At 42.3% G+C, this 25,181-nt stretch overlaps 1 protein-coding gene across 4 annotated transcripts in view; it reads left to right on the plus strand.

The window, feature by feature from the left end:
- KCNT1 (potassium sodium-activated channel subfamily T member 1) overlaps window positions 1–25,181 on the plus strand; it is a 215,107-nt gene that overhangs the window by 11,170 nt on the left and 178,756 nt on the right. For 3 of the 4 annotated variants that reach the window (XM_075578829.1, XM_075578834.1, XM_075578830.1), the window contains exon 2: window positions 23,615–23,767. In XM_075578829.1, the coding sequence (XP_075434944.1) occupies window positions 23,615–23,767 (153 nt within the window). Of the gene's footprint in view, window positions 1–23,320; window positions 23,435–23,614; window positions 23,768–25,181 lie in introns of those variants that run through there. The other variant, XM_075578835.1, reaches the window with a different exon arrangement.

Here is a 25,181-nt window from a genome sequence, read left to right on the forward strand (position 1 = left end):
GTTGATGACAACGTCTAGGTTTCCATCTGGAACCATGTCTGCATAATCAGTTGATTGAATTCTGCTTAATACTTCTTACAGTACTCAAAGCATTATGGGATTTGTAACCCATTGCCTATGTTGAGAAAGAAACATACCTTCTGCTCTCGAGCAGCTTGTCCTGCCCACTTGGGTCTGCAACAGTTTAGATGTTGATGCTGTCGCAAAAGTATTTCCCGGCATTATTTCCCTCTCCTCCTTCCCATATTTCAGGGTCTGAACAGGAGTAACACTAACAGGACATCCCATTACTGCAAGATAACGCAACGTTATCCTAACCCAACGTGGTTATTCGCATGCTAATGGGATGTACTACGGACGTTGTATTTGCACATCGGTACTTTAGAGAATAAAGTGTTATTGATTCAGGAAACATACACTGATGTCCATTCCCATTGTAGGTAACGTCCCGGCGTTTTCCTGATATAACAGAGTTGGAGAGTGGCACTCCTCTATTGAGCAGAGCAATGTTAACTTTCTTTCTTGCAGGTTTGTATTAATGCCAGTTGGGTTGGGAGCTCTGGCAATGAACATGGAATTACTGTGCTACACCTCGGTTATTCCAATGCTAGGAAACAACATCTTTCTAACCTTACAGGAGGTAATAAAATATTCCTGAAAGTTGCACATTCCGCTATTTTGGCAATGCCTCTTCGGTAAACACAGGCCCCCCTCTCTGTTTTCTCATGCTGTGTCTCTGCTTTTCATGCGTTTGGACAACACTGGCCGAGAATCAGAAGGAATGGCTGAACACCGCAGTTCTTTACTTTGATTTCTAACAAAACAAGGCTTATTTTAAAACACCAGTCCCACTCCGCTCCAAAATATTTTTCTTTACTTCTTTACTTGCGCGCTAATGGGAATTTTCCAATATATATTTCATTAAACAGCTTATAGCACGGCAACTTTTGGAATGAATGCAGCACTTGACTTAACTAGTTGCTGATTAAAGCAGCATGCATTGAATATCATGAGAAATATGATTTTTGTAGTCAGGCTTTTGACATTTTAAACTTATCCTGAGCTATGAAACAAACTTTACAAGGTTTTTAACGCTTGGATGCCAACTCCGATGCATGTTGCAAAGTAGAATTGAGACGTTAAAATGTTTTTGAGAGCCAGGTAATATTTATACCTGTTTTATCTTAATCCTGCAATCTTAATCATAGGCGAAAAAAGGGTTACCCATGCAAGCGTTTCCTTGGATAGCAATGCAAGTGTTCCAGCCACAAAACGCTGTTATCTCAGAAGCTGGCAAAGCGGGACGCCTGTGAGAGGGTCGCTAGAGTCAAAAAGAGAGCAGGATCAGGAATCAGCACTGTCCCTTAATTCAACATGCAATGAAGTCACTTATCTATGTCATGGTAAAGTCAATGGACCTTAGGGCTTTCCGGGCACATACAAGCAGCTTCCTGGCACATTAGATGGAGCAGGGCTCAAAATCTAGCCCTCAAAGGAGCTTGGCGTCACTCTTGGACTGTTCACTTGTGCTACATTCGTTGTGTGTCATTTTTTTTACACTGAAATAAACTGTGAGGGAAGGGAACGTACAGTAAATATATATGGTACTTATGATACTCTTGTGGCCCTTTTACGCCTATTTTTTTTTTTAAGATCTGGTCCTTTTGGAAAACTTGTTGAAAAGCCCTGGAATATGGGTCAATGAGAATCTCAATTGATATTTGTCAATGCAAACAGCTCCAATTGAAAGGTCATATTCCCATTTACTCCAAGGGAGTCATCTGATTGCCAATTCTTGGAGTCAGGAAGGAATTTATTTTTCCCCTTATGAGATCTCATTGGATGATGTGTCACTGGGGTTTTTTGTTTGCCTTCCTCTGGATCAATATACTGTAAGTACGGATATAGGATAAAGTATCTGTCATCTAAATTTAGCATAGGTTGAACTTGATGGATGTGTCGTTTTCAACCTCATCTACTACTGTATGTAACTATGTAACATTTCAGCAGTCTACTGTATGTATATATTATATATATACACACACACGTTGTGAGTGATATACTGCATTCAGTTTATTTCATGCATTGTGATCACAAATGTGATGCATTACGCTAGAAGGTGTAAAATAGCTGTGCGTTTTGACGTTATTGCAAGTCCAATATCCGTTGCCATGTGGGATTGCGTCATTATTATACCAGCGCTCCACCTGGGTATAGACTAAATGAGACAGAAATACTTTCTGTAAAGCACTAACCAGTGGCAGTTTTAAATGAACTTGTACTTTCTACCACTGTGCTTAGTGCATAAGTTATTGCATGTAAGTCCCACATGTACTGAGCAGTGCCGGGCTGTTATTCGCCTTCTGCTCCTTAGTACTGCGCAGTAAGTGTGGCCCATGTGAATGGATGGCCTTGAGGGTTGGAAGTATATAGCTTTGCACAGTTCAGCTCTATGCCACGACATGTTCATTTTCAGACAGTGGGAATTGTAACGCATGCGTTGCCCACGAGCAAGATTGGAGCCCGGTACTGAGGTGGGGAAGTACAGAACCACGCACCCACAGCAGCGTGCCTGGCAGGCGGATTGTCAACGTAGCCGGGTCTGGGTTGGAGAGAGCGGATTAGTTCTGATACTTGCCAAGGTCTTGGGTTGGGGAGGTCAGAATAGTAAAAGTCCGTAAACCGTGGTCTGGGATTGGAGAGGTCAGAATTGTAGAAGTCCGTATAGCCGTGGTCTGGGTTGGAGAGGTCACAAAGTCATGGGTAAGCTGGGGTCGATATCCAGAGGGGTTCCAATAGTCAAGCCGGGTCGGTACACAAAAAATCCAAACACTAGAAGAGAACATAGGACAGGAGCAAGGCACAACAGACGCAGAAGCACAAGGCTACAACTAGTTATGCTCAGCAATGACTCCGAGCATGAGCAGGGTATATATAGCAGGCGTGGGCCAATAGAACTGGAGGTGGAGCAGAGGCGCGGCCGCAGCGGGAGCCGCGATAGGCTGCAGGAGACCAGTGGCATAGAATTAGTTGCCTCACAGCTGGGGGTCGGTACACGACGTCACGTGGGCACACCGCGCCCGAGAGAAGCGTGGCGCTTCCGAGGGGGCGGAGCTGAGCTCTGTGGCAGTGTTTAGAGGAGCAGAGCGTGCACACTCTGTAAGCAGAGCGGGGGTGCGCGCACATGTTGGTACCAGAGCGGAGGTCTGCGCAGAGACGGGTAAGGAGGGAACACGTCTCAAAGGACGTGTTCCCCGATTCCTTAGAGTATGAGTACCAGGTGTATGGCGCAAGATTAAAATCTGGGCGCTTGATCTACTGGTCACCTTATCATTAACCCAGGTGATATTGTACTGAAGTATGAAATTGGGTCATTAGCGTCTTTAAGGAAAATGGCCACTGTGAGTGTGGCATTGGATTAGGCAGCTAAACCCTTCAGCAATTTTAGATCTCGGTTTACTTTTCTACTCCAGCTACTTGTCTTTTCCGAACATGCCCACTTATGTATCATTATCAACATCACTGCAATGCAGCCACCGCAAGTACAGTCAGTTTGGAATAGATGCTGGGAACTGGTTAAGCATTAAATACTCCCCTTATCCCCCTCCCCCAGCTCATATACATTGTGGCAGGGTTTGGATATATGGATACAGTAGGAAACATTCTGTACCATAATATATGAAAACTAGTGAACAATGTGCGCTCTACTGGTATGTAAAAAATTATTATTCAAATAAATCCCTACAATTATTAAAGTGTAATTGTATTACACATAAATGTATATTCAAATCCTTAACTGCTGGTAACCTTAACACAGTAGTGCCTCAACTATAACACACATGTAATACTACAAGAACAGTAGGGGCTAAGAATACGGTGAATAAATGCAATATACACATTAAAAAAAACAGTGTGAAAAATTAGGGAACTGGGCAGAACAAGAAAGGGAAGGGAGAGGAGAAGAGGCGAAACAAGGGGAAAGTGAAAAAATGTCCCCCAAAAAATACAAAATGCAAAAATAATAATACAGCATGTACTTCAGTGCAAAACTTCAAGGTAGATGCAGCTTCAGAAAAAGGATCTCCACCGCCTTGGGATCTATGAGACAGAGAGAAGTACAAACTGCTATAGTGAAGTCTGCACAAATATATTTTATAAACAATAAAACATAAACAGATGTGTCCTTATAGAAGGGAAGATAACTAGGAGCTTATCCTATAATGTGATTTGTATCCGTGTGTATGTCCAAACTCCCCAAAGACCTCTCATTTTATTCTGTCAATTGTATTTTCGGTACATTTTTTGCCTTTTTTAGTAGGTTGGTCTAAAAAAAATCCAAAGTATGTTACGTACAGTATGCATTTTTAGGCATATACTGTACACACACGTATATATTTTCTATGCATTAATAGTTAACGGATGTTCTTTGGTACCTCTCTGTAGCACTGCAGTTTTATGGAGGTGACTCTAGATGTACTGTAAGCCTGCATGATCAATAGTCCGCTATTAATTCATGTGTGGACATTTTATCACTGTGGGATCATGTTGTCTTATTAAGTAACTGTATGTTTGGCAGTCGCCGTAGATATAAAATTCATGTAATCATTCTTTGTGCACAGAGATATAAATGCCCATAGTTTGTTTATGATGATGATATGTTATATTAGGATTTTTTATTGTCATTTTATATCAAATGTATTATGTTACAGAATACAGAAATGTAAACATGATATATGGCAGAATTATTCATTCACCAGATTCAATATTTATTTTTTGTATTATTGTTTTATCTTTAGTAATTGCTAATTTATGTCCTTAGATCTTTTAGATGATTTATTTACTATTTTTTCTCCTTCCCTCCCTGTGTTGCTTCTTTCATAATCCTTTATAGGTTATTTGGAAATCCCTTATGGATTCTGTATGTAGATTAGTGTATCTCGAAAGCTCGCACAAATAAAAGCATTTCGTTAGCCACAGAACGGTATCATCTATTTATTTTTTGATTATTGAAGCTCGGCTAACACGGTACTATACACGGTAATATATATATATATATATATATATATATATATATATATATATATATTAGATTCAAAACACACATTTCTTGTATAATAAAAATGAAATAATAATATTTTTACAATAATTAATATATACGTTTCATACAGATTTCATTTTAATTTGCAATTAGCCGATGACAGGCGGTTCTGCCATATATAATGTAAACGGTACCACAGCAACACTACTACCTGACGAAGTGGAAACCGCCACGAAACGCGTAGGAGTGTTTTGCTGTGCTGTGGAGATTGTACCGTGCTGTGCGGCACCGTTCAGTTTCGAGTGGGAGAGGCGCCGATGAGAGCTTTCAGTCCTCCAAAGAGAATACGCGATCGAGTTCAAGGACGTCACTTTTGCTTCCAGGTACACAGCTGCCAGGTGGTCTGCAGGCGCTGAGGCGACACGGATGCAGGACGCCAGTGACGAGAGGTCTTTGGGGAGTATGGACATACACACGGATGCCATTCACATTATATGATCAGCTTCTTTTTAGGCACATCTGTTTATCTTCTATTGTTAATAAAATATATTTTTACATACTTCCCTATTGCATCTTCTCTTTCTGTTTCATGCCATACAGTAATATATGCATTAGGTAAAATAGAGACATCTAGGGGTAATGCCCATGCATTTGATGCAGGTGACCCCAGTTCGGATCCCAGTCTGCCCTTATGTTCCCTTTGCCTCCTGCATCAATAATTAGTTTGCATGCTCTTTCGGGCAGGGACTAATGTCTACAAATGATATGTACAACTACACAAGCAAAAATATTCTTTGGACACCATTCTCCTTCCACATCAAAAGATGTCGTCCTTATGTAACATCAAATTACAATTTTATTGGCATTTTAACAGTGGAAAACGCCACTTTTTGGAGTCTATTATTTACCTTTTTTATTTTGCTAGCGTTATTTAAACCACATTGTCTAAGGCCCAGAGCTCCGTTAAATGCGGGCTTAGAACGTAATGTTACCTAGAACAGGAACGGATGGTGTGTTCACTGAGGCTAACGCGCGTCCGCAAACAGGGGCGGATTGTAGGTACATACCAATTCCATGAAGATCGACCCTCCAGTGGCATCGCGACGTCATGACGTGGCATTCTCATGGCACCATGTCGCCACGTGATGTCACGTTGTCATGGCAACATGTCAGCATGTGACGTCTTGACGTCGGGTCACCATAACAACGGGACACTGCAGGAGGTGATGCTGCTCTGGAGAAGGTAAGACACCCCACTTCCCTCCCCCCTCTCACTGACTTGAACGCACAATACACACACATTATAACCGTGGGATGAGGAACCGGTCCAGCTCCCTCCTCCAGCTCATTTATCCGGTCGGGTGGAAGTTGGATCCCGGTGCCGATAGGAGGAGGAAGCGTATTGTAGGCTGTCGGGGAGCTGGAGAGCCGTCTGCCGCCGCTGCAGGAGAGACGCAACACCGGCCCACGGCACTGAACCACCGAAATGACCATGTCCACAAAGCTAATTTTTTATGGCCGTTGTACATCTCATTAGCGCAGGATTAACACCACGTTATTGTAGCACAATGTTGCATTATCTTCCAATAAAGTGACATTAAGTATGTCTTTAAATCTACTGCGGTCCAAACCCTGAAATAGGGCTTTAGCTGAAGTGGACACAAAGAGGAGTGGAAAGGGAAATAATTCTGCAAAACAACACTTTATTAGTTAATTCATGCCTAACTGTAACTTTACGTCCACCCAGACACTGTAAAAGCCCTATTTCAGAGTCTGGATGCGAGCAAAGTCCCCCGTTAACCTTAACTACCTTTTGGGATGTACCATGTTATGATAACGACATGCAAATGAGGCATTATCACCAATGCCCATTAATGCAATGCTATTTACTAGAGAAAACATGGCCCAACATTCCATTATTGGCCTTTGTCGTAATGTGATGTTAAGTTGGGTCAAAGTCAAGTGACTTCACAGGGTTCTGTGGATCTCGGCTGAGTGGACATTAGCTTTGTCTTCTGAACTTGCATCAAAGGTACACATTTTTCAAATTGATTTTCGAATTGATCAGGCTGAGCGCGCTCATGCTTGATAGCGGTGACATCACCAACTCTCCAAGCATGAGCGCAGGCTGTCCTGCATAATTTTGCAAGCGCAAGCAGCGGGGCATGGATGGGGGCTATTTCTGTGTTTGTGTGTGTCTGTGTGCTGTGTGCATTGACTGCTGCTGAGCGCGCTTCAAAATCTAGCGCCAAGCTTGGGAGAGCGTACGTGCCAGTGCACACGCATGCCGCGTGAGCGTGGCGTTGCAGATTCACATTCACTGAAGTAAACGTGCCAAGCGCCAAGTGTGAACGCAGCCTTATTCATCATGGTATCCTACAGTAAATCAGTGGAACTAATTGTCTGCATAATTAGCCTCCTGTGTGATCATTTAGAGGCTGTTTGAAGCTGTAAAATGCACTGGGATTTAATCACAAAGCTGCTGTAGCTACAACAGGCGTATTAAACCTTTTTCATTTCAATGTAACATTTCTGAAAGGTATTTTGAGCGCGATGTGAATAGGCCCCTGTGTGAGGCAGCAGAGAAAGCTCCTAAGTGGTTATATGCATGTACATGGAAAAAACACAAGCACATACAGCACGTGTTCCACCCGCAAGTGACAGAATGTGTGGGTGTACTCACATATACATACATAGTACCGGTATTTATTTCACAGCACATATGAAGTGCCTGCATCTGTTTAAATGGGAAATATAAACAATTATAATATAATTTTTTTATGTAGCACTGCAGTGTACTATGCAATTTTCATGCAGCAATCTACGACCTTAAGAGTTAACAATTGAAATGTTGGTGTCCAAACCACCTGCAAAAGGTCACATAGAATTGACACCGAATTGAACCATGATCACCCACTTCTAAGGCAGTCATGTTACCATTGAGCCATTCCTTCTCATAAGAAATGTAACCCTTCATTATTTCCCCAGCTGTATTAAAATATGTGGATGGGGGGCCTGGGTTCACCTCCCCTGTGTGTAAGATAGTCTATTTAGCCGGAAAGCGACCAGGTTGGGGTCAGACAACACAGAGTCTCTTACTCTGTCCCGGTGGCCCAGAAGCAAACTAATGGGCCACTGTTGGTGCTGGCACAGCGTTGGAGCGCGTGTGAAATATAGGTGTGTTACTATTTGCAGGCCTGGTACTTCGCAAAGAAAGGTGGTAGTTGTGTATGATGAAAAGGATACTGAAGTGCTGTAGTGCCTAAACTGTGTTTCAGTTTGATCTACTCATAGCTTCAGGACCCCCAGTTTACCAGGTCCCCTTTATTTGATAATGTACTCTACATTGGCTTATACCCGCTACCGCCGGTATGTGCTGCTCCGCCAGACTCGGAAAGCTCTGCGACCACGCTGTATCTCTTGCCAGGCTCCTCGGAACCGTTCCTCTCTTCTCTCTTTCTCTGCAGGTCTCCTCGTGCTCACGTGCTCCTCTCTGGCTATATCCTTCTCTTACCCCCTCCTTCTGTGATGTCCTCCTTCTTGGTTATCCTATCATCCCAGTCCTTTCCTTGGCTCGTAGTTATTGACCGGAGGGCATGTCCATCATTATACTTATGTGTGTTCATAGGGGTGTTACATAAGTTTTTTTATTTTTTATATCCTCTCTCTTGATAACCAACCACCAAGTGAGAAAGAAAACTGCGATCCTATATACAGTTATAGCAAGACCCTTACACTTCTACATAAACTAAGACTACGGTCAAGATCTTGGCCATCTACATGACATGGAGCATTGGCAAGACAGTGTGAGAAACAGGAATTTTAAAGTGGTTATCCAAAGCTTTTTGTTTCTTCTGTGCACCAATGAAACATAAACAGATATAGCAGACTTCCTAACAAGGCATTTAGTGACCACCAAAACCTAATGATGATGGGTCATTATAGCAGATGCAGCATGCACATTAAAAATGAAAATCTTCCAGATGGACTCATCCTTAAAGTGCTACTTTGCTGTATTTGAATACAATGTCCTTGTAATGATACTGGTCTCTCTAAGCAACCCAGAATGGTGTGTCACTTGAGTTCATTGTGGTCGGCGTATCAAGTCATAAAACAATGTTTGTGCAGCTCAATTGATATAAGGGAAGAGAAAAAGGGAGCGCTATGTCCTAGATGCTAGGCCGGCTGCCTATGATATAACTCTGACCCCTGGTCCGATAGTAGAAATGGAAAGGATGTTATATCTATGGCGCTCAGCACTAAAAAAATAACTGTACTAAAAAATAAACACAATAATAAAATAATAAATAATAATATTAAAGAAAATTATAATAATAATAAAAATCAAGTAATAATAAATAGCAATATACAACCAGTATCAATGATGTGGCCCATCCATTGAGGTGCTCCACGTGGTGATATGTACATGAAAAGGTAAGGAGATCATAGCATAATACTGCAACACACAATGAACCAACATACAACACACACTAAGTGCTAGACAAACGCTGAGAACAACAGGTGACAATTAGCAATATAAACACATTTAATTAAGACATATCATGAATAAAATACATATAAAAAGGTCCTGACAGGACACTCATGCTCAGGAGAAAGTACCTGCTTACCAGAGGCAAGGAGGTCTCAGGCAGCGGATAAATTAAAGAGTATCCCCTCTTATGGATGAACAGCTGCTGGCTCTGGCATCTGTGTTCGGGTGTGGAGCTCTCCTGTCTCTGGCGTCTGCGTATGGGCGTGGGGCTCTCCTGTATGCACAGGAGCAGACCTCTCCGGTCTGTGATGTATGCCTCCATCTCCAATTCAATCTGCGCATGTGCAGTGGCCGCCGTGGAATCGTTACCAGCAGAAGCGTTCAGCCCAGGAAGCGCCGAGCAGAGTGGCACAGCTGATGGTAGCAGATTCGCTGCCGGACAGATGTCGGTCTGCAGCAGTGGACCTCCAAAGGGGGTATCGGGTAAAAGAAGTATAGAGTGTCACGCAGGACCACCCTACGCGTTTCGGAAGTCTTGCTTCCTTCCTCAGGGGTGCATAGGTAAGCATTATTGTGTTTATTTTTTAGTACAGTTATTTTTTAGTGCTGAGCGCCATAGATATAACATCCTTTCCAGCTCAATTGATATAATTTGCATTTTTTTTTATCCTTTATCTCGTAGCATCAATGTACAACATATCAATGTAATTTGCATTGCTTTGCCCATTTATCAGCTTGCCGTTTGGGGAATGCCAGTGGAAGGAGTCGGGAAAGAGTTAAAATGTATGTACAGTATTATTATGGGATGTGTCGAAATCTGTGTCTCTAATAACTTTTATTTCATATAACTTTATTTCATATAGCGCTTTTCTCCCAATGGGGCTCAAAGCGCGTCACTGACAGCATAGTGCGCGGTATGCAGCATTATTAGGGACGCAGAATTCGACACGTCCCATTACCATACTGTTTATACATTATAACTCTTCCCCAACTCCTTCCACTGTTATTCCCCAAACTGAAAGATAGGAATGTTACAGAGACAGTCCCTGCCCAGATGAGCTTACAATCTATGTTATTGGTGCCCGAGGCACAGGGAGATAAAGTGACCTGCCCAGGGTCTGCTTCAAACCCTGTATCAGTGGAGACAACCTTACATTTTTCCCCAGTGAGGCAGATAAGAAGAGGGATAAGAAGAGAGGAAGAGAGACATAAAGATATCAGCAAATTGGGGAGTGGGAACTGCCTGGGACTCGGTGGAATGGCAAAAAAACTTGGGTGAAACTGAGACGAGGAAGCAAATGACATGTATTTTCAGCCACATTTTGCACTGAGTTGACTATTAAACCCTTTTGTTGCTAGAGTGGCCCACAAGGCATTGTGGAAAAGTGTGTTGCTAGCCGCTCTGGCAACACATGGGTTAACCCTGGGGTGGCCAACGCCAGTCCTCAAGGGCCACCAACAGGTCAGGATTTAAGGATATACCTGCTTTAGCACAGGTGGCTTGATTAGGGGCTGATTGAGCCACCTGTGCTGAAGCAGGGATATCCTTAAAACCCGACCTGTTGGTGGCCCTTGAGGACTGGAGTTGGCTGCCCCTGGGTTAAGTAATCCCTTTTATTGGTTCAGATGCTGTCACTCATTGCTCTTGCTTAGATTTTTCTGCCTCCGAAATCCTATTAGGATGTTGTAGACTCATCCCTCGGGGGCATTATCTAAACCCGGCAGTCTCCGAGGGGCACATTTAATTACAGAGCCTCAGCCATCAAAGGATCTCTGATGGAATGATGCATGAGGAGGGAGAAAACTGCTTAATCGCACTAGAAATTAATAATTCAAACGGCCAATGCTTGGTGGTTAGCAGACAAATCTGTAGCTCAAAGACCTTGGGTGTGAATCTTGCAATCAGAGGCACTTGGTGTGAGGTATTTACCCCTTCCCATTACCACCTACATGTCTCAAATAACAACAGCAGCAGCAGCAGCACGTTTATCAGGAAACAATACTGTATAGCTATTTTTGGTTCCGTTTCTCTCAATAATCGGATGTTTGCACTAGTAGTGCTTCGCAGCAGAAAGACAGGGAAAAATAGACTCCACCGTATGTTAAATATCAGAGCTAACGAGATGGGGTGGGGGCGTGAGAAAGTGCCTCACTATCCTTTGTGGAAAATCAAATATTCTACTTTTCTTGTTCTCTATAGACGTTAAAATCTGAGTTTGATTAGAATCTGCACCTTCATGTTACATTAATTTCCTGGAAGGTTGAGAAATTTATTAGAGATTACCTTTTTCACTTATTTAAAGTATACTGCACTTTATTCACTTATTTGGTGTGTTAGCGCCGTTCACAAATCACATTAAGTTAACATTAATAAACACACAATCCCAGCAAGTTTATTCATTTAAATTGTCAACTGGTATCAGTTGTTTGGAGGTTAGTGGCGCCTCCTCCCAGGGTTTAAGCTCACCTCTCCCCACTTTTTAAGTAGCAGGTTTCTCCATGTGCCTATGCAGGGCAGGTCTATTGTGGCCATTCTCCCTCCAGTGCAGAGGTATATGAGAATGTCCACAGGTAGTGTTAGGACCTGCATACTGGTCATGCCGTGACGTGGCTGCAGACTTATAACGCTTTGGCCAAAGGGTTTAACTAAATGACCCTTATTCATGAGAATACTAACATGGAAGTATTTAACTATGTATTTTGTCACATTAGATGTAGCATTGGGTATCTTGGTCTTTCCGTCATGTAACATGCCTGCTATACTATAGCATCAGAAAACTCACACCTGGCCATGTGAGGCAGCTTGCTTCACTGTCATGTGGATGTGGCTTTGGCTTCTAACCAGTTATGGGTCATATACAAAGAAAGGTAGGGTCAGAGCACAGTTTAGCGGTAAAGGCTTTGCAATGAGTTGCTGGGGTAAAATAGTATATATTCTTGCTTCTTAAATACAATGGTAAATTATATTTAGCTTTTATTAAGCAGTTGGGTCAAGTCTCGTTCATTTGTAGTTTGTTGCCAATGTGTGTTACCCCACTTCTTAGTATATGGAATAGGGGTGAATAAGAGACATGCATCGGGGGCGGGGCATTAGTTTCAGAACCAGCTGCTTAATAATTGGCAGCATAAATAGTTTATCACAAAAATATTTAACTTTAACATAATTGAACGCATCGATACAATGTGCACAGGGCATAGAGTATAATGCTATTGAAAGTCTCTAGGGAACTTAGCATAGTTCTGCAAACTGGCAAACTTGAAGTTTTTCGCAAAGTATATTTAGGAATGTCACCCTGCTCCTCCTTATTTTTGGACCGTGGGAACAGCCGTCATCACTGTGTCCCTACATTAGAGGCACAGGGGTGGTGCCCACATTGGACAACATTATTTATTTGCAAAGGGCACTGTAAGTTGATGGTTTTTAAGAGCCTGAAGCTGAATATAACATCCTTGTTAGCAGCTGTTTTAACTTGGTACTTCATTTCCCAAAGAACATACTGGGCAGAGAGAGGCATGTATGATCCACCCAGAACAACCAGACCTCTTTACTTCATGAGATTAATCCTACTATTCTATACAAAAGAAGATGTTTTGTGAGGTATAAACCAGATAAGTTGGGTTGAAGCCAATAGACGCATATTCTAGCTATCTGAACACTTGACTTGAGACTGGACACTGCAGAACACAGAAGGCGTGATATAATCAGCATGTAGAGTAGACACACGGCATCCAGAGAGACTTCTAGCCACAAGCAGAGATGAGATTTCCTAACAAGCAGAGGGCGTGTTCTACTCATGTTATGGATTCATGGATTCGGAGAACACCAAGGTAAGGTCTATAAATAATATATAATATATCAAGAGCATGTGGCCGGAGTTGATTGACAATCAAGTTATTAAAGGTAACTGTGATTAAGTGTGTATCATATAACTTCTAAGGAGACAGCAAAACTGATCACACATTTTAATAATAATTTTCAGTATGTTGCATTATTGTAAGTTTCCTAAAATCATTTTTGGGCTATTGCAGTTATGCCCTAAATGGGGCACTAAGTTTGTGTATCGTCTTTAGTTTTATAATGATTATTTTTGTACTTTTTTATACAGTTGCACAGATTAACTTTTCATGGCTGCGTTGTTTATTTTAAAACATCTTATTTTTTTTTAGGCTTACAGCACTGCAGTGGTTGCTAAAGCACAATAAGCATTATTAAACGTACCCCACTTCATGGCCTTTCATTATTTATAATCCCCTAGCCTATTGTGAGGCTCCATGTTCGGTTTGTAAAGCTTTTCAATTGCAATAACAGCAGTTTTTACCTTTCCAGGTTGGAATTGCACCAATCTAAACAAAAACAAGCACTAATAACCAAGAGAGAATCCTTTCATGGAACAAGAATAGATCTGTTGTAGGACTTTGCACTGTGATAATAAGTAAATCTCAGGGACATACATTATTACCAGCGGGACAAAATGTGTGGGATTTCTGCCTTTAGTTGCCAAAGTACTAAAGCAGTAAGGCACCAAACTGAATGTAAGGACAAACTTTGCTTCAGGAATCTTAAAGCAGCAGTCCAAGCTGCTGTTTTAAAAAAAAAAAAAAAAAATCCCCTTTAATATGTGCATCTATACAATCCACACAAAGATAAGTAATTAGCTAAGTTGTCGATCGATCCGTTCCCCTGTGATCGATCGGCGAAGATTCGGCTCAGGGGTTCACTAAAGGACAAGGTTTTGTGGTTAAGATCATGTGACCAGGCAATCAGTAGATACAATTGGTGCACTGCTAGAGTGAGGGCAGGGCTCAAAAAGAGGTGTGTCGGAGCCTGTTTCAGAAGAGGAAGGGGATGTGACTTTGTAAATGGTTGCTATAGAAACAAAAAAGGCTTGTTACGTTATAATACATTCAAAATGTAATTCAGAGTTGTTTTTAAAGAAATGCTACAAGTATTTTCTCACAGTACAGAACTGATTTTTTTTTTTTTAAAGCAAACATTTAGGATATTGCTTGGTTTGCAGCTTTATCGGATCAGTGGATTTTTGACCTAGTAAAAATGATGCTTTTATCCCATTGACTGTATGAGTGTGAAGCCCTCCACTTGGTGATTCTCTGGACACTTGCAGTCACTTAGCCCTTTCCTGAGAATGCAATGTTTAGAGACTAATGAATCCCTAGCCTGGAGCTATAGAGCCATTTTACTGCATCTGTATTTTGTGCTGCTTTGCTAGCATTTGAGTGTCGCCGACTTCTTTGGTCTTGTGTCTTTGTTTCTACCAGTGAATATATTGATCCATAGAAAATGTACAGCATGCTAGCGTCGGGATTCCTTACAGCGCTTTTGGGACAATTAGACTGGAGTTTAGTGCGTGCTTGGGGTAGTGCGTGCTTGGGGTTCTACTATTATTATATAGCACACACAAAAGTTACATCAGCAACAATTGTAATGATGACCACAAAAATATGTTTATAAAGAGCCCATGAAACAAAGAATAATGATGTAGGGAATAATTCACGTAAATCACCCCAAACAGAGCGTGTATCCACAGAAATAGGAGAAAGAAAACCTTTTGGGCACAAAACAGTGTAGAGGGAGAGGGGGGTTGGCCCGGTATTAAAGGGGTTGCACCCCATATGGCCACCCCCTGACCTCACCAGGGAGGCAAGGGGTTAACAGGACTGCGGTCCAGGAATGTGGCTTACACCTTGTCATGTCAGGAAAATGTATGTTCCCCTGTTCCCATGTTTCATTATAATCCTGTATTTTAATGTTTTAAAGTGCATTTCTTTATCTCCAGTTCTGGAGGTCGCAGAGAGTTGATATTTGGCCAATGTGTGGAGTCACTGTAGGCATTAAGAACTGTCAAATTTCGACCCACTGAGCCCACCAGAATGGAACTTATTAATATGTGTAGATATTAAAGTGTATATGTATGGTATTTTGGGTCTGCTCTGAAAAGGCAGACCCCATCTGCTATGCTAATAGGTCATGAAGGGCAGCCGGCTGATTGAGCCTAAGCACTGTGATCAAACGTTAACTGCCTGATTAGTACTTAGTGTAAACAATCAACAGATCAAGTACTAATCAACAGACTGCCACTCTAATTGTTACCTGAGGGTGGAGAATCATCAAACTGGAGTGGTTTGTAAGTGTTATGTCTACATCTACAAACAATGCAGATACTTCATTTGGTAGACTGGTCGTTGCCCCTGATTTTAATTATGGGGCTACCCATAGAGTCCCAGTACACATGGGCTAACTAGCTGGGGGGCATGGTTTAGGCTGTGTCTCCACGTTAGGGATTGGATACAGATAATTGTTCACCAATAGTCTGTATTCAATGTTAAGAATAGGGTTACACAGGTATATAAACTGTGTCAACCCTACAGTTTTTAGTTCTTCTTCTGATACCATCTTGAATGTCACCGGATTGCTGGAGAATTGCTAGCTGATACTTCTCCATCCCCCAACCCTAAGTAAGTGTTACTTTCTTGCCTGTTAATTGTACTATATTGCTATGTTCACCTTTTTTAAGGAATAAATATATTTTATTATATCTAAGCCTCGTTCAGTTCAACCCAGATATTTGGTGTTCATTATATCTTGTCATAAGCTACCGTGACAAACAGCAAATGGTTTCTATCTGTGGATAGGTTTATCGGGACCTTCTGTTCCAAGCCGATCCCTTTGCTCATATCAACCCCTTCAGTTCCAAGGGTTTTTGCTACGAGGCGGCCACACAAATGTTCGCTTTTTTTGTATACTGTGAGCAGCTTTATATGTAAGTATGAAAGAGGGAATTCAAGCGGCAATATATACATATATATATATATATATATATATCTCAACTGTAAATATTACTGTATGTTCATTTGCATGTCTTAGACAGGTCTGCGACCCTGTCTTTCACCATTATCGCCCAGCACACAGCACTGCCACTGCAGCAAGGGATTCTGGGAAATGACATGCAAATGAGCACACAGTGCCACCTTTTGTCTCAAGCTCATATTACACAAGCAAATCCTTAAGCCAGTGCATACTGCTTTAAACACAGCTTTTAGACAGAGGCTGGGATGAGATGCAAAGCCAGTAAACCCACTCACAGACATGTTTCAACCTTGATGGGTATCATCAGTGTGAGGTTGGTTGCTGGTTCTGCTGGTTTGAGACTAAGAGTAGGTATTCACCACAATTATTAAGGTTATGGTGGGTACCACACCAATTGCATACAAGCTGCCTCCCGCCTCAGATCCACGGGGGAGCAGCCGGATGGGTGAGGGAGCACCCACCGCGTGCACGCGCATCTGTCTGCTGAACATCCCCAGCAGACGGAAGGTTACGGGGGGGGGGGGGTGAACGAACGAACGACCGGCCAAGACAGTGGGGGAACGGCCGGACGGGGGGGAGCAAGCGGCCACAGGATACATTAATTGTCACTTACCCCTTCACCTCCCTCCCACCCCTTCACCTCCCCCCCACACCTTCACCTCCCCTCCCCCTTCACCTCCCCTCCCCCACAACCATCCACCTCCCCTCAACCCCCCCCCTCACCTCCCCTCAACCCCCCTTCACATCCCCTCAACCCCCCCTTCACATCCCCTCCCACCCCTTCACCTCCCCCACCCCTTCACCTCCCCCACCCCTTCACCTCCCCCCTTCCACCTCCCCTCCCCTTCACCCCCCTTCACATCCCTCCCTTCACCACCCCTTCACCTCCCCCCCTTCACCTCCCGCCTTTCCCTTCACCTCCCCTCCCCCTTCACTTCCCCTCAACCCCCCTTCACATTCCCCTCAACCCCTTCACATCCCCTCCCACCCCTTCACCTCCCCCACCCATTCACCTCCCCCCCTTCACCTCCCCTCCCCTCTCCCCTCCCCTACTCCACGCCCCCTTCACATCCTCTCCTTCACCACCCCTTCACCTCCCGCCTTCCCCTCCCCTCCCACCCCTTCACCTCTCCCCTTCACCTCCCCTCCCCCCTTCACCTCCCCTCCCCCCCACCCCTTCACCTCCCCTTCACCACCCCTCACTCCCTCCCCTCACCCACTCTTCACCTCCCTACCCCCTCACCCCCTTCACCTCCCCTCAACCCCCCCTTCACCTCCCCTCATCCCCTTTCGCCCGCCTCTGCCTTTCGCTCGCCCACCTCTGCCTTTCGCCCACCTGCACTCTTTCTGCCTTTCGCCCACCCGCACTCCTGCTGCCTCTGCCTTTCAGCTGCCCACCGCATCACACCCCTGCGCCCCACAGCCGCCGCACGCACTCGATACACATCCGCCGCCTTTCACCCACCCGCCACACTCGACACGCACTCAACAGACACCCGCCACACGCCCCTACGCACCCACATCACTGACCAGCTGCCGCACGCACCCGCCGCACTCACACACCGACATCACTGACCAGCCGCCGCCCACACTCACCACGCACTCGCCGCCTCACACCCTAGCAGGACCCCCACCCACAGCCACCACTCACTACCCATGCGCCACCAATACTGAACACCCACCCGACGCCTCACACCCTAGCGGGACACATGCCTCACATTTTTATATCACTTATGTCACCAAAATATACATTGTATACATTGTGGTGTGTTTACAATAAACCATTTTTAAACAACATCGTATTACATTTTCTTCCATCTTTCTTTTCAACATTATTATCCAACCTTTCGAACAAATACTCGACCTATTGTTCCACGATTTATACATAATAATACCTATTACACATTTACATCCCGGGCAACGCCGGGTATATCAGCTAGTATATATATGTGTGATATATATATATATATATATATATATATATATATATACACATGAAATTCAGTCAGCACACTGTAATAGAAGATGTAGTAATAGCAGATGCTAGTCCCATAGAGAGTAATATATATATATAGTGGTCAACAAATCACCAAAAAATCTACTTGCCGAACAAAATAATCTACTCGCCACCTAGTACCACACATGTGCTGCTTTGGCCAATAGGAGCTTGCCACGATGTTAAATCCACTTACCCGGGGCGTGCAATTGTATAGGTTTGTCGAACACTGTATTTATATATATATATACATATATATTTATATAGCGTTAAAACAGAAGATTGAATTTAAAGATGACACATGTTCTATTTCTAGCTCACCTCACTGTGTTACAATAGTGCAAATCTGATAGGTGATTGATAGGAGTCATTAGCCCTGATGTTATGCTCGATTAGTTCCCTGCCTTTTGTATGTATGGAGTCTTTATGTGTCAATTAAATGTACAGCAGCATTATGAATGAATTGCACTAATAACATAAATTACCTATCAATGTCATAGTTTTTTTTTATATAATGGTAATAATAATGCTTTCAAACCCACGATGTAATATGCATTACCAATGTTTTAATTACAAGATGTAATATCTGTTATTATGTTTATTTGTGTTTTTAAATTTCATTTTATTAAATAGGATAATTGTATGTTGTTTTAATTAATTGCACCTGTATTTTTCAACCAATCCCTTTTTGTGGAGGGGTTGAAATTGTACACATAGTTACTATCAAACTATGCCCTGATGAAGTAGCGTCCCGCTACGAAACACGTTGGATTTAATTTGTACTTTTGGCCTACCCAATCCATTGGTACTAAGGCTTGTTCTTTGAACTATTAGAATGCCATACGGACATGCTTGTCTGATTTTTATATACCCCTCTTTTCTTATTTTTTTTCTTTTTTTGTGGTTGTGTAAACAAAAATGTATATTTTTAATTGCTTTGGATTGTGGAATATTTTTCTATTCACAGTTTTTTTTGCCTTTTTCATTGAGTCTGTTTTCCTTTTTTTTTTTTTTTTTTTTTTTAAATCTTTTGAGGCATATGTTCCCTCGTAAAATTGTCTTGTTTCTTCCATATAAGCTCCATCCCATCTTGATTCTTCAATTGATTTTATTCGAATGGTTCCCATACAATGATACTTGCCGGCCAAGGTAGACATAGTCTTTGACTTCTTCTTGTTCTATTCCATGTATTTTGATATTTGCTGAATTGATACATTTATTTAACATCACTTTGGTCTTGCTGTGATTCATATGGAGGCCCACCTTCTTACTTTCTTCAGAAGGTTCTCTGATTTATTGCTGGAGGTCTCCTGGACCTTTGGCAAAAATAACAACACCATCTACAAAAAGTATTCACCATTAATTTGATTCCTGTTTCCTCCCATTTTAATGTCCTGAACAATTCTTCAAGTGTTGCAGTGAAAAGCTTTGGTGACATGGTGTCTCCCTGCCGCACTCCCTCGCTAATCCTGGTGACATGGTGTCTCCCTGCTGCACTCCCTCGCTGATCCTGGTGACATGGTGTCTCCCTGCTGCACTCCCTCGCTGATCCTGGTGGCATGGTGTCTCCCTGCCGCACTCCCTCGCTGATACTGGTGACGTGTCTCCCTGTCGCACTCCCTCGCTGATCCTGGTGACATGGTGTCTCTCTGCTGCACTCCCTCACTGATCCTGGTGACATGGTGTCTCCCTGCCGCACTCCCTCACTGATCCTGGTGACATGATGTCTCCCTGCCGCACTTCCTCGCTGATCCTGGTTACATGGTGTCTCTCTGCCGCACTCCCATGCTGATCCTTATCTTGTATCTTCATGCAATCTAATGGTTTATGTGGCATTCTCATAAATGTTCCTTATAATATCAATGTATGCTTCTACAAGGCTTTGTCTTCCTAGTGTCTCCCTGTTGCACTCCCTCGCTGATCTTGGTGACATGGTGTCTCTCTGCCGCACTCCCATGCTGATCCTTATCTTGTATCTTCATGCAATCTAATGGTTTATGTGGCATTCTCATAAATGTTCCTTATAATATCAATGTATGCTTCTACAAGGCTTTGTCTTCCTAGTGTCTCCCTGTCGCACTCCCTCGCTGATCCTGGTGACATGGTGTCTCTCTGCTGCACTCCCTCACTGATCCTGGTGACATGATGTCTCCCTGCCGCACTTCCTCGCTGATCCTGGTTACTGTACATGGTGTCTCTCTGCCGCACTCCCATGCTGATCCTTATCTTGTATCTTCATGCAATCTAATGGTTTATGTGGCATTCTCATAAATGTTCCTTATAATATCAATGTACGCTTCTACAAGGCTTTGTCTTCCTAATGCATTTAAAATCGCTGCGGTGTTGACAGAATCAAATACTTTTTCGTTATCTATTAATTCTCAACTGAGTGGCAGATCATATTCATTACTTCGGGAAATCACTTCTTCTATGACTTGGATGTGGCCCATTGTGTTTTATCCACTGCAAAATCTTACTTGTTCAGGGTCTGTTGCAGCCAATTAGTATCTTCGTAAACATCTTGTACAGTAAGTGATTGGAAGTAGACTAATTGTCTACAGTTTTTGAGGACTTTTTTGCAGCATGTAAAGAGATTTGCAAGAATCTACTCTACTTCTTCCCCACCTTCTTTCCAGATTTGTGTGTGTGTATGTATGTATGTATATATATATAAATTATTTTAGCAATACATCTCTCCTGGGAGTGGTATGAGATGAGGGGTATAATGTGGCTATCCTTATTCTCAGCTGCCAAGATAAGAACATTTTAATTAGAACACATCGACACTAGATGTGTGGACAAGCAAGCCAGTATAGAGTCCAATATTTATTTCTAAAACCTGCATGAGATAGGAAAAGGGTCGGTATATATTCCACTTCAGCTGTTCCTGGAAAGAACAGATCCCTAACTAATTAAGACCTAGACCCCACATAAAGTGGCTATAACTCTGTTTCTGGAATGAGCCTCCCTTTATGAAAGAATCTGGCCTGAGTGAAGGCCGTTCTTAGGTTTACAGCTATTTTACGGTTTGGAATTTTGTTTTTATAAAAATTTATTAAAATATTCAGATGTATTATTTGGTAGGTTCTTTGAATGATTCAGTATGTTGAGATGTGGATCTCTGATGGCTTTTTCACAGATTACTTTTATGCCAGGGATAAAAGAACACAGCATTGAGCACAGTGATGTGTTAAAACTACAAATGTCCTGGGGAAAATAAATGGAGGAGGATGAAAAACTCCACTGAAATGTGCAGGAAGAGACCAGCTTCAGGTCATGCTGTGAGGGACCTGCCTCTGCTCCATCTGCTCATGCCACTGCTGCTATGCATGCTGCAAATATGTTGATTTCAATGTTCATGTCTTGGTGACATGGTTGACACTTAGCAAAGTGACAAGACAACTGACTTCCTCTCAATTCTCAGATAATGACAAAAGAGAAAAACAAGACTCATCAGGACCTATTGCCAGCTAAGATAACACCATATATCATACAGTAGGTGAAGTGGTAGAAATCCTGCCATGTTCAGACTGAGTTTGTGGCATGTGTGACCCCTCTAAAGACATACTGTATTTCATCTAAAAGTTTACAAAATAATAGTTTGTTTCCCTAAGAAACGTCCATAACCCATATGTTCTGAAACAGTCTTTATTCATTTGAAGGAGAATATAGTTAAATATGTTAAACTCCAAGACCGACGTTCCAGTTATAAAAATTTAAATTAAAAAAAGATCCATTTAGAATAATGTATGTGTATGAAACTACTTACACCCACTGTGGTTGTGCCTTCCTTGATGGTGGAAGAGGTTGTTTAGAGCAATGTGCTAGTTTAGGGGAGAAATCATTTACACAATATAATTATATGTATTAATGCCACGGTTTCACATTGTATGTGGTCATTACATTGTAGCCAAGTTGGCACTTTTTAACATACACTAGTGCAGGGGTGGCCAATTCCAGCCCCCAAGAGCTACCATCAGGTCAAGTTTTCAGGATATCCCTGCTTCAGCACAGGTTGCTCACTTTTGGACTGAGTCATTGATTAAGCCACCTGTGCTGGAGCTGGAATATTCTTAAAACCTGGCCTGTTGGTAGCTCTTGATGACAAGAGTTTGACACCCATGTGTCAATATATCAGGGTACTGTACTTTGTATCCCAAAAAGTCAACCCCATTACTTCTGTACAATGACAGTTCAGTCATTTTAAAAATGCTCAAAAGTCTAAAGATGATAAATCATATATCCAAAGGGTGCACCAGCTTACAAAGAAAATAGAGGAATCTTTGTATCACTCATGAAACTGATCTTGGTCTCTCTTTAACCTCTGCTAGAGCAAGTTCGCTTTTCTAGCAGTGGAAATCTTGAGAGGACATTGACTTAGTCTCATCTGCAGACTTGCTGGCTAGGCTGAATCATTTATACAAGAGTAAAAAGATGCAAGGACATTGTAAGGCACAATACAAGCAAAATAATATACAATGACATGGCTGGATAGCAAAGGCACAATTGACAAATGAATTGCATTAAACAAAAATAACGGAAGTAGATGCTCAAAGGATTTCAAGCTTAAGGTCACAGAAATGTTCCAGGCAGAAGGTAATGAGTCATTTTTCTGAAATACAGCAACAATAGCATTCCAAAGTGGCACATACAGGATTGGGAGGGATGTCCCAATTTATTTTCAGTCCATCTGTAGTTGAAAAGCTCCTTGGTTTTCGTTTTGAATTTTAAGGACAGTCATGTTGATGTAATGTCCCCCCAAAAAGCAGGCGTATAATCTTCAACCCTTTCAGTACTGGAAAGATAAGCAATGGATTGCTTCTAAAGTCACTCCTCACTCAAAGATGCAGGACCCATTTTACCAAGTTAAAAAAAAAATAACAATAATACATAAATAATAAAGTACTTAATTGATATACAATATGTGAATGCTTGCTGTGTGAGTAACACGTGTTATCAGGTGCATGTATGCATTCTTTGTTGCTATTCGGATTTGATGCTGCGTGTTAATGGATTAGAAAGAAAAGTGAAGTACAATGTGAAGCTATTCAGTGATGAGGCTCACATCTGGCCAGCACTATAGTAAGTCTCCCAGATGTAAGGAGCCTCATACACAGTGCTGCACACAGCAGGGGTGGCTTGATGTCTGGGAGGCGGTGTAAGGAAGCCTGACGCCCAGATTGGGGGCGTTTGTGTGTCTTGTTGTGTTTTTTGTAATAACACGGCAAAGTTAACCTCCGGCTCTGCTTTTCCCTCCTCCAGGCTGGCACCGGACAGCGGCAACAAGAGCGGGGTCATCTTAGACATCACCTCCCTAAAAATGAACGAGCTGGAGACCGAGGTCCCGCCGCTGCCCCCCAGGTACCGATTCAGGGATCTGCTGCTGGGGGATCAGACCTTCCAGAACGACGACAGGTAAGAGGCTGAGATTGTGCGCTGTGTGAGAGGCTGAGCTGGAGCTGTCCGCGGTGCTGAACACGCACAGCTCGCCTTGCCTCTGACATTGTACCTTCATTGTTCTGCACAAGGGAAGGGGAGTGTGGGGGAAGACACCGTCAGAACCAGCAGGGGGAATGGGCTCTTACTGTACAGCCTGAAGACCCAGCGCAAGTATAGGGTCAGCACTGCTCTATCCTGTGGCCAAGGGTGATGTGGGAGACTCCTCGTGACCTTGTCTTTAGACAGGATAATGGTGATGAGCTCTTCCAGGCAGAGTTTGTTGTAATTATTTTGAGCACACTCTGCAATGTAATGCAGTATAATATAGATACGGTATGATGATAATCATTATAATAATAATAATAATAATAATAATAATAATAATATTTGTATAGCCTTTTTGGATCATTTAAAAATACTGCATGTTTTCTTCTGACTGCTCCATGGACCTAAAAATGCAAGTACTATGGGTACATTTTCAGGCCTCTTTTGCAAACTTGATATACTAAGCAATGTGACTGCAAAATATTTTTTAAAAACTCCTAAACATTGGTTTATGTACAATGAGAACCTTTTACATGCATTCCCCAGAAGATCCTCCAAGTTCTTCCATGCTGTTTCACTTATTCCACCCAGGCCATTTCCAATGTAAATGTATTCTAATCTTACGTATTATGGAAATTAACTTTGTTGATATATAAAGTGGGCTTCTGCATGTTGATTAAATACCAAAACTCTCACTGACCCACAACCCTGTAGAAACTGCCATGCACACCAGAACATAAACATTTACTGATTTGATTTTATCCCAGAGATGACTGAATGAATGGAAAACAAACTAAAACCCTGCACAGCTCCCAAATTGGCTTGACATTTATTAGGGACATTCTATATTTTGATCCTAAGCCTTTTAACAAAGGAGTAATTTAGTTGCATATTTTGATCAACAAATGATTGAAGTCTGCTAGCCCTGTCAAGTTAAACTCCATTTAAGCAGGCACCTACACTAAATGCATAATATTTCTCACTGTCTTGTGGACCTACACATCAGGAGTCTGACTGAATAAATGTCTGTATGGTATAACTGAAGAGCATTGTATAATTGAAAAGTGCAGTATAAAATCCAACTTATTATTAGCTGCACAGGATGACCCATCTATAACTGAATGAGAATGTATGAGTTAATACCTTATTGGTATGGGGGTAGATTTTCTATTTGTATCTCTCAGTAGATTACTATACTTTATATTATTTAAAGTGATGTTGTTTTTCAGCTGCTACGTAAGTTATGCTAATGGTCAGAATACTGTTTTATTGCCTTATAGTTGGGTTAGGTAATATTTACTGTGCAGTGCTAGAAGGTACACATGGTTACATTGCTGCTATTTGT

Source organism: Ascaphus truei, chromosome 21 (genome assembly GCF_040206685.1).
Source record: "Ascaphus truei isolate aAscTru1 chromosome 21, aAscTru1.hap1, whole genome shotgun sequence".
NCBI lineage: Eukaryota > Metazoa > Chordata > Amphibia > Anura > Ascaphidae > Ascaphus > Ascaphus truei.